Source organism: Cloeon dipterum, chromosome 1, assembly GCF_949628265.1.
Source record: "Cloeon dipterum chromosome 1, ieCloDipt1.1, whole genome shotgun sequence".
In the NCBI taxonomy this organism is placed as follows: domain Eukaryota; kingdom Metazoa; phylum Arthropoda; class Insecta; order Ephemeroptera; family Baetidae; genus Cloeon; species Cloeon dipterum.
In genome coordinates, this window is record NC_088786.1 from 5,156,794 (window position 1) to 5,167,903 (window position 11,110).

The following is an 11,110-nucleotide window of genomic DNA, read 5'->3' on the forward strand; positions in this document are numbered from 1 at the left end:
CTTACGCACTGTAGGCAGTACTAGACTACTGGGCGTAGAAAATACTACCTTAACAGCTATGCACTAGAGAGCTTATTAACCTCCACTCTCTGGTCACTCCCGGACCTAAATGGGATTTAATAATCCATTCCCTGCTTCTGCAAAATGCAACTTTTTTAATGTCTTCTAGTAGAAGCTACTAAAAAATAATCAATAATTTAACTAAATCAAATTCGTGTGTTTTAAATTACAATAAACTTTGATAATCTATTTCTCATGCATTTAATTATATGATGACACACGGGATATTTTAAAATCTCTGTAATATAATATGTAAATTAATATTTACGATTTTTGCTCTTAAACTGACTTATTTATCGTCAACCAAGACAATATCTTTGAAGAATGTTAGCTAACAGATTGACAGGAAAGAAATATCAGAAATAACATTATGACCCAGATTTCAGCAGTGCCTTTTGTGAGGTGAATTTTTTATTAAAATTATCATAATGTTTTAATAATACAATCTCTTAACCATCAATAATCACTATACATAAAAACAACCACATCTGTCAATGAGGAACCATAATTACTTCAAACAACAGTGAGTTTATGTAGATGCCTTCAGTAACATTATGTTTGATCTGGTAGTCAGTTTATTTCAATCCTCAAGCTTCCTGTGTTACAAAATTTGTGATAATAATCGACTGACTACAAGAGTTTCGACACATAAGCCAAACTCATTTCATTCTTATACACTCAGACCTCAGACCAGCAGACATACATTAATGCCGAGTAGATCAAAAACATCCGAAACCCAGACTTAGATTTTTAGCAAATAATTTTTCACTCTGTGACCAAGGCGGTCGAGTTCAACTTTAGCATTTTTCCAGAGTCAGCGAGCACCACGTCTCTAAGCAGGTGACGTCTTCTAGCAGAAGGCGACAAGTTGGGTGGCGGCACAAGAATGAGATCACCATCTTGGTCTTCAAGGCCAGCTGCCAGCTTGAACTCCTCGTGGCTGCGCGCTGCCTTGCCCTTCTTCACCCCGGAAGGCTCAGGTGGCATCAGCACTGGCAGAATGACCATCGCGGCAACTGCCAGCAGGTGGTACCACCAGTACATGTGGCTGTAAATGCGGATGCACGGCCGCAACTCCAGCAGCACAAACGGGAAGGTCACGTAGCCCATGAGCACGCGCGTCGCCAGGAACGTGGTCCAGTCGTACATCTGCTTGTAGTGAACTGAGGCAGTGAAGTGGTGGCGCAGACACCGTCTTGCCTATAAAAGAAGACATTAAAAATCACGTGCTTTGTCTCATAAGTGTTTATATTCTAATTGAGGAAGCTACAGCATGACTCCTTAAAATTAAATAAAATTGAGTTAAATTTCTACCCGCAAGGGAATTTAATTCATGGAATATAAGGACAGGCTAGTAGCATAATTACCAAGATGTTAACAAGGAAAATAAAAGCTCGAGATAGAATTATATTTTTCCAAGATATGAAATATAATCCAGTGTTTTATATTAGAGCCGCCATATTATGTATTCGAAATAGGATTCAATATTTAATTTATGGACAGAGAAAGAAATATAAATAAATAAAATTCAATAGCGCAGATTTGTTTTTCTTTGATTTTCCCCTGAAACCCTCGCGGAAAGCGGATGGATTCGAAAATCCTCAGAAATGCTTTGAATATTCATGATCAAATTTGACTGAAATATTGGCTCCGCAGCCCTCATCAGCAGTATTCCAAAATAACCGCATTTTTTCGGGAAAACCCACTGCATTAGAAAATACTGTTTTTGCAGGTTTTTCTGCAATTTTTCGCATTTTTTCACAACACGTGCATTTTTATTGAAATTAAAAAATTCTCATGATGGATGACCAAGAATAGGGATTATAAAAAATCAGTAAAAAAGCCACCGGTTTCACCAAAAGACCGAAAGTTTTAACTCTCATTTCAAATTTTTTGTAGCGAGATGTGACCTTTTTGGGGTTAAATTCAGAAAAATGCGGAAAACCCCAAAACTGGCGGTTTTCACCAGCTGCTTTTTTGCGCATTGCAAGATTGGTGAACCCTGGCAGTATTTTACCTCCAAAACAAAATTCATGCCACGGAATTAGCTGTAGAGAATTCTGAAATAGTGACCGTCGGAAAAGTCTGGCTTGCTTTGTTCATAGCTGAGCAAATTTGAATAAATATTCCAAAATAACGGGATGGGGTAAGTTTCATCGCCTAACTCTTTCTTAGGTATTTGGTGCACTAATGAACGAAATATTAACTTTTAGTTATCTGAGGAATAGTACATAAGGCACTTAAAGGAATTTAGCTTGCAAAATTTGTCAGAGTTCCATAAAATAACCACAACAACCTTTTCAATGAGTATCATCAAGATCTAAAACCATGTTATGGGAGCTACACATCATTCCGTTCTGTTTGGATTTTGATGTTAGGCTTTATTCGATATTAACCCTTACTTAATAGAGAAAAATGACTAATAATTGGTAATCCAAAGGGTAACTCTCACCGATCTGGCTGCAACTGTGAAGAGTGCCCCTGAGAGGAAAGTCAGGTAGTAGCCAGGGTGGAAGCCATGCCAAACCGCACTGAGAATGTAAGTCTGCAGAGTGCGCATCTTGGTGCTGCGCTCATAGACTAGCAGCCGCAACCACGTGGACGTGCCCTTGTTCCAGTTCGAGACCGAATCCCGGAGGCTGGTGCCTGTCTGAAAATACAACGTTTCGATTAAAACCGTGGGAGAGGCATGCTGTCAGTGTGGCAAGCAAAGGTAAAAGCACAATGAGTGAGAGAATGCAGTGTGAGAGAAGAATACCATGTGAGAGGATATGTTTATAGAGAGACTTACTTACCAAGTCAAAAGGTCACAAGGCTTGCAAAACATACATGAAAGGAGACGTTTAAAACGAATATGAAACAACAACCAACACACATGTTTTGCATGCGTTTAGTCATAACATGTAAGGCTACAGTTTTTGGTATTAGAACACCTACAGAGAAGTAAGTTTGGAAGACTTTGGTTAGTTTTGAGCTTGACAACATGTATAAACAGAGAACCAGGATAAAATTTCATTCCAGTAAAATTTAATGAGTTATAAGAGTTTTCGGGCGTAGGTGGGATCTCACCTCGAAGCCAACAACGTCAATGTTTGAAATCAGGTCCCAGGAAGGTTGTTCCTTTGGGTTTGACGGCACTCTGAGACCGAGGCCCGACGCATTTGAGATAGCGTCCGCAAGCAACCACGCGTGGTAGTATTTCAGGCGCACCAACGAGGTCGCCACTATCAGGTACAAAATTTGTGCTGGCACGCCCTTTGTGGTGAGAAACTCGGGATCTGCAAAACGGAAAACATCCTTTCATTTAATTTGACAGACAAGACTAACTTCACCGGGTTTCATCGATTCTTTTAATATTTAAATAAGTTCTGTTGAATGACCACAAAAAGAAAATACCTTTGACTCTGCCAATGGGGAAGAGGGGCAGCAGCCAGACAAAGAGCACGGCGCAAAGAATGCTGCCGGCCACTTTGTTTCTCACAGCTTTGAAGGGCGACGGCTCGACATAAACATCTCTGCTCTTGCTGCTATTGGCTTGCTGCGAATCAAAACAATATATAAATTACTGTTCCAATTTCCAAGGCTAAGTAAGTAAGTGCTCACATTGGCGACCAGCTGGCACTTTTCGAGCGCCGCACCGTGAATGTAATCATGATAGTCGTTGTAGAGCACTAAAGGCCCGGCCAGTATGGTCTGAAACTGTAGCACAAAGCTGAAGTACTCCAGTGGCGACGGCAGCTTCCTATAAAATGAAAGGTTTAGCATTTCCACCATGACCAGAGTCGTGATTCGGTCCGCACCTGATCGAGTGCTGCACCTGCATGGGCTTGAGCTTTTCTTTATCTTCAACATCGCCATCGTGCAGCGAGTACGCGAGGGAAGTGACCTTCTGGGTCACCACCATCATTGGTCCTGCATTGGCAGAAAGCAGTTTAAGCCATTTGCGCCATATTTTCAATCTAAACAGTCTCACCTGTCACGTCCACCGAGAAAAAATTCCGTTCGATAAACTGGTGGTATAAGTGAATCAGAGACAAATACACGAGGGAGATGACCAGCACGACCCTGCAATAGGAACTATTATCAGATATTGGCATTCACAACATTGTCTATAAAAGTTGCCAACTAATGCAACGAGAGTGTGTTGTTATGATTAAATAAACAAGAAATAGAAATGATGTCATCAGCAAACGATTGCGCTTCAAAATGAAAGAATCATTTTAAAAATAACAAAATTTGTAGAAACTTTGAAGAAAAAGGAGACTTACTTGTGTGCAGATTTGGGTCCCTGCAGTATCATGACGATGTAACAAATAAAAGGCATGGCAACAATGTGAATCGCTCGCCTTTAAACACAGAAAGGGAGAAAAATTAATGCCGGCGGGGATGTCGCGTGCAAAAAGTATCGACTGGCGTGGCGCGCATAGGGCCAAAGCAAACAGTGCACGCGGGCACTTACCTGCCATAGCAAAACCACGAGAGGCCTACTCCAAGCAGCAGACAAATCGTGTGGCGCGTGTCAGGCGAAACCTTTCTGGGGTGCAAGTAGATTCTTAGCAGGGCCGCAAGCAAAAGTGCTGTAACTTGCCCCACGACGAAATTTACCTGTGGACAGAGAAATCAAGTTTACGGCACCATGAATTAAAACCTGCCTCAATTTGACTTCGGTGATATGTATTGTGTATTGTAATCTCAGTGCTTGTCAATTGAATATGTTAGACAAAAGCTTTCTGCTTTTAAAAAATTTAAAATGCGGAAAGTAAGTAGTGGATTGAAGAAATCTGCATGTCTAGCGCAGGACACGGAAAACTCTGAACAAAAACAGTCCATCTTATTTGAGCCCCTTACAATTAGTAACCACATGCATGATGTTTCAAGCTCAGTGCTACCGCCTGACTGTGGAACAATCTTCCGCCGAATCGATATTTGAATGAAAACTTCGAAAACTTAAGTACATTTTAAGAATCTTAAAAGAAGAAGTTCTTCAAGATAAAGAGTTATTGAACCAATTTCTCACAATCTTTTTAGTAATTATGTTGTTATATTGATTTATTTGCCTGGATATGACAATGTATGGGGAAAAATAGCCCTGGTGAACCATAAAAAAAAAAAATTGTAGCTAAAATATTTTTTTATTTTCCCCCAAGCATGATTTTAGAATAAAATTCTTGTCAACTTATTGCACTCTAAACTAGCAAGAAAAGTTGTTTATTCCGAGAAAGGTAAGGTAGCCTTGACTGATGAAATAACTTAAGCGAAATTGTATTATGCAGTGATGGAAGCAAAAGCAAATTAATACAGGACGAAAAAGTCGTTGCTAGTGGAAAACATGGAAAGTTAAAGCCGATCCTCAAGTGCTCGACTTATTCGTTTTATCGAACCAAAACAAATTCTTGCATTATATAGTATTCTTTTATTTTTTTAACCTCTGCTCAGCACATCCCGTGGGCTTTGAGCTCACCAGGTCCCAATAACACCGACACGAGGATAACATGGGACCTGAGTGCCCGCAGAGGAGTTTGGGGCCAATGTGGCAATTTTTTTGCCTCCTTGCACCGAGGTTTTTCATTAAAACGCCAGACATAATGTCCCTATAGCCGCTGGAAAGGTGCGAAAACCAGCAGGGTGCCTCCTCCCAGCCTGTTGAGCTATTTAAGCATTTCGAGTCACTAAATTAACCACCTTTTTAAAATGCCTTAACAATCCGAGCCAACGGGGGCTGGTAATAAGTTTCAAAATAATGACATTTTGCTGATTATGGTCTTCAGCGTCAATCTCTAGAGGTCCAAAATGCAAATTCGATCATTGAGACGAGCCTACAGAGCAACAACTAAACACGGAAGCGGGTCTTAAAATAGTATACTATTCATCATGAATGATGGGGAGAAATGAGCCACGATTATTTCACAAGACTGCAATCCTTCGCGTCCTATGCAGCTTCTATTTTGCGTTTTAAGCAGGAAAAAAGGCCAGCGGCGGGGTCGCTCCGCGCGTCAAGTGGCCAGCGTGCTCATGAGCACAGAGCAGGGCGATTCCGCTCCAAAATCTATTTCTGCTGCTCTGCTGTGTGGCGTGGCGTCTCATCTCAAAGCTGCGACACTCGAATTTCGAAACGACCATTCCATCGGCCACGCCCACTGAGCCTAATTTAAAATTAGCCTGGACTCTATCAAAAGAAAGCACAAGTGGAACCAATCGCTTCGTCCCAAGCTACCTCACGTGTTTGACGGGTAATGTTTTTCATTTTTCCCTGTCGCTTGCACAATAATGGGATAGGGTTTTTTTTGCTCTTATCAGCTCAAAACGATAAAGGTTTTACGCAGAAACTGCTTGTCTTTGTTTGCAGTATTGATAATGGGATACGTTTTGCTTTTCCAAGAGGTCAGAAATTCAAAATTTCAAAATAGTCAGAAAATTACTTTTAATATCAGGCTTAAAAAATAGCGCTTCCCTCTTCCAACCAAAAGAAATATTAGAGGTGCCATATTTATAGTACATTATCCTAAAGATGATGTTCTTAATAGGTTTCCCTAACAAGGACCTAAAGATTGTTTAGATTGCTAGGATTGTTGCTTTTTTATTATATTTTGACCTAGCAAGAATAAACACCTAGATATTGAAATGAAGTAATACTAGATTTTTTTAAATCAAACCTAACTATCAGTTTTGAAAATAATATGTATTTTGTCAGTTAGACTGTTTTTTCTTTCCCGTGTTAAAATGTCTAACATTCCAAGCACTAGTTAAAAATAAATCAGATCTAGAAAACTTAATATCTGCTAATTTATTATGCTTTAAAATGTAGCAATAGTTTTCAAATTTTGTGGTATGTGAATGGTTTCTGTTTTCATTAGATCTAATAAATTAATCACTGCATCAAGTCTAAAAATACTGCTCGCCGAGTGATTTCCCAAGCAAAGTAAATCCTGTCCTTACCGGATAGACACGGAAGTAAGAGGATGTAGCAAACCTGGCAAAAGAGGTACGTCAAATTATGGAACAGTTCTAACCAGACAACTTTTATTAATGTGTAGTATATCTTAAGCTTTTCATATCGTATCTCTTTTCAGCGCTGGATTAAAACTACTCAACATTACCAGAAGAGTTGAAAGGGATCTTGATCAATAAAGAGTTTTCAAAACTAAATGAAGAGAATATATGTGAAAACAACGTTCAATGAGCACGAAGATTATGCGACCATTTGAAATTAAGTTTAAGCAAGTATTGTACTAGTTTCTTAACGCTAACAAAATACAAGTTAAATCACAATAGAAAATCGGAAGCTAACAATTTTACACACAATATAAACATTACCCGAACAGACAAGATCAATGCAGAGCGCTTGGCAACACTTTAAATTCTTTGATTATAAGAAGCTGTTTCAAAATTCAATACTTTATTGATTGCAATTGCTTCCAAAATCGAAAAATGATGATTCACGTATGGAACGCGCACACAGGAAAACCACGTCAGCCCGAGTGTGTCTCAATGTCAAGTCGACCCACGTCCGTCCCGACGGAAAGTCGAAATTCACTTGGGTTAAGGCGTAAAACATGTATAGAGGTGGTCAAGTGAACGCATCTACAGTATTAATACCGGCTGGCGTCACGCGATACGAGCGCGGCCCATCCATACAAATGAATGCAGCTCTTTTAATATCCTTTCACGTGCATTTTGTGACGTCACCGAGTAGACAGGTTGCAGTTGAAGACACACACACTCTAGATACCAGTTAAGACTTCCTGCAGAAATGTTGCTTTATTGCATTTCGCCCTGACATTGAAAATCGTCGTTGTTGATATGATTCTGCCAGCGAAGCATACTAGTACTTCTTGATAATCCTTATTTGCTACGATATTTACTTCAACTGCCGTGCAAAATCTTGGAACATTGCTGCACGCAAAGCAGTAGAATGAATTAAATAGGTGTCAAAGATAAATATAATATTGCTTGTTAGAACCCTTCGAGCGTATGGGTACGTGGAAGCCGTGACAGAAATGCGTCGTTTTGGTAGTGCAAATTATTCGTCTTTTATTCATGTCTTGTGGTTGAGGTATCAGTAATCAAGACCAAGATCAAGACCAAGATTTAGAGCAAGATCAAGACTGTGAAATTACATTAATAATCAAAATCACAAATACAAACAGTAAAAATATCACATTCGAAATACAAACAATTATTAAACTTACCCCGTATTTCGGGTCTAATATGAAATAGTTTTTTTTTGAATTTTCTCGCACCAAATCTCATCCTAGCCGGAGAGAGAAATTATTGTGTTGCGACTGCTTTGGTGCGAGTCTGATTGTGCAGTGAGGGATAAGGTGCAGTAAGGGTGCTCTGCTTGTCGCACACCTTTGTACTGCCACCTGGCGATACAGGATAAATGCAAAGTAGTTATTCGGACAGTAATGGCGAGAAGGCGCCACAAGCGATTCAAATAGGTTTGCAATTAAATCAAACACATTTCAAATCAGAACTTCCGAGTACATCACTACAGTTACTTCGTTTCGTTACAAAGGCAGCACAGGTGTACGCTGCAACAATTTCTCATTCACGAGTGTGGAAGTTATTGTTGTTTCATTTATTTTGAAGACTTGCACGCACGAACTATCAAAAATTTGCTCGCAATTTATGGAGCGAAGAATGCGTTAATCAGTTAGGCAGGTCGAGAACCGTTAAGTCACGGTGGCTTCTGGCTCCTTTGAAGAGAGTCAGAGTATTAGGCCATTTAATTTGTATTTGAAATAAATTGACTTCGCATAATGACTAGGCCATAAGTGCGTCTAAACAGAAAACGTAGGATGTGATTTCTCCTGTTTATGTTTTTTTTTTAGTTGGAATTCCATTTTGTTGTTTTTTATTATGTGGATTCAGATATAATGAAAAAATATATTTTTCAGCTTTGACAGCTCAAGCATTTGAGAACAAACAACTCAAGAAGTGAAAATATTTCATTTTGCAAAAATAAATGTTATATTTATGCGTTCTACAGGAATTTCACGACTTCTTGTAATGCTGACGTTAGATTTTGTTTGGGCAGCAGATTCTTGCAGAGCGTTACGCTACTCAGATAAACAGAGTAAACATAAAACTCGCGGCTGATAATCCGCACGCAGCTCGCGTTGTTGGTATGTTTATTAATTATTAAGATAACAATTTCGCGAAGAAGTGTTTTTATTAGATGTTGCCCTGCAGATGTTGATTTGTGCAATTTGTTTAACGTAAGCAAGGTCCAGTGGGGGTCAAAAGCTCTTAACATTCGAGTTTTAAGGCATCGCGTCGCAAATTATAAGCAAAAGTTATGGTGTTGACTTGTTTTCTTAAATGTGCATGAAAACAAAATTCAGCACTCTGTATAAATGCACATAACGCAAGAGAAATCTGAAATCTGGTAACATTTCAAATACTAATAGAAAACAAGCCGTCTGAAATAATTCAGATAAATAATAATACATTTATTTAGATATATATATATATGCCTAATTAAAGAGAAAGTATCTTGAACAAGCAACAAGAACTTCCGATGTTTACCTACTGTAAAAGGAAAGGCCTAGGACAACGAATTTTTCAGTTATTGATGATTGTGTAATTTGACGGTTCTGCGCTTCTTACGCATTAAATAAATAATAAGTTTTTCATTTTCGTATAAATATCGTTTATAGCTCTGTATTATTTCGTGTTGATGATGTTATTGAATTGATTAAAACAAAAAATAGGAAGACAGTCGGAAGGAGGAACACGCAGTGTGGTCAGGCCAATCGCAGCCAGACAAACGCTCGAAGGTGCTGAGGATCGCACGGCTCTGGTTCGGCAAACACCGCCTCTCAAGGTAACGCAGCTAGCCCGCTTTTCAGAGCTTTCACTCTGTCAGTCAGACCCAACACCAAGACAACTGCGGCGATTGAGCCAAAATACTTCGTAAATTATTTTGCACTTAATGCCACGGAGTGTGCACGTGCATCTTAATTTGCATGACCGCGCAAGCAGCGATTTATTCTCCTTAGCAAAGCGACGATGGATGCTCGGAATCACGCGTTGGTCAATGAAACTAAATGGTCTATTCAATTGGGACGAAAGAGAGAGACGAATTTGTTGATTGTTTTCATCTTCCAGCAACCACAGTAAATTGCTTTCAGAGTCAGTCGCGCGTTAAAGACGAAGAAAGACACGCCTTGATACTTTTTGGTTAGGGTTCAAGTAACATTTTTAACAAGGTGTACATACATAAATACATGTTACATTCAATAACAAATTAAACGCATTGTTTTTAAATGACCCATTCCAATCATTGAGTAAGTTGAAATGTGTAGTTGGGGAAATTCCAGGTCACTGATATCTTTTGCATTTTTGCATGAACGAACGTGCAAAAATCCACAACAGCGCAATAACACGATCCTGCTGCGGCCACGATTTATAAGCCGCTAGCGCTGTTTTCTGTTATAATGCATGCACTCCTGGTCTCGCGAGCAATCAAACACGGCAACATGTCATCAAACATAATTAATCCTGCACCGTGCGATGACAATCGATCGACTGACAAAAATAAACAAACCTGGTCCAGCGGTAATCCTGAGTAGTCAGCGAGCGGCATCAACAGCTTGCTCCCCATGTACGCGGGCACCGAGGGGTTGTCGATCGACTCCATCGTGTCAGGGGTTTTGCTGCTGTAATATCGCCCTCTTGCAAAAAAGTTGCGATCAGCCGAATAGGCCTTCCTTACAGCATGCTGTGGCCGAACGGGCCGCTACCCGTTGTAGAATCCGACCTCTCTGTGTTGGCCGCGCGGCAATGGCAACGGTGCCTCGCCCGCCCGCTCCTGGGATCTTCGCTTTCGAGAGCCGAAGCGAGCGAGGATACGACAACGACGGGTGGCGTGAGAGGAGGGCGTGGGTGTGTAGATTTTTCCCCTCCAGCCGCCTGGTCTACTTTCCACCCCTCTTTTTAGGGACAACTGAAGGTATCACGAAGCGAAACTCCTGCCACCTCTTGACTAGGTCAGGAAACTTATTTTTGCTTTTGACCAATCAGAGGTTTTCTCTGCGGCCAATCT

General features: G+C 40.1%; 1 protein-coding gene across 1 annotated transcript; it reads right to left on the reverse strand.

Annotated features, from left to right (window-relative positions):
* Positions 1 to 440: 440 nt before the first annotated feature.
* Positions 441 to 10,924, reverse strand: oys (oysgedart). The gene is made up of 10 exons (XM_065476075.1): positions 10,613 to 10,924; positions 4,520 to 4,665; positions 4,329 to 4,406; positions 4,034 to 4,125; positions 3,861 to 3,972; positions 3,664 to 3,802; positions 3,457 to 3,598; positions 3,130 to 3,338; positions 2,513 to 2,710; positions 441 to 1,260 (listed from the first exon to the last, which is right to left on the reverse strand). The coding sequence occupies exons 1-10, from the start codon at positions 10,703 to 10,705 to the stop codon at positions 826 to 828; spliced, it is 1,644 nt and encodes a 547-aa protein (XP_065332147.1). The 5' UTR covers positions 10,706 to 10,924; the 3' UTR covers positions 441 to 825.
* Between the last annotated feature and the right edge of the window lie 186 nt (positions 10,925 to 11,110).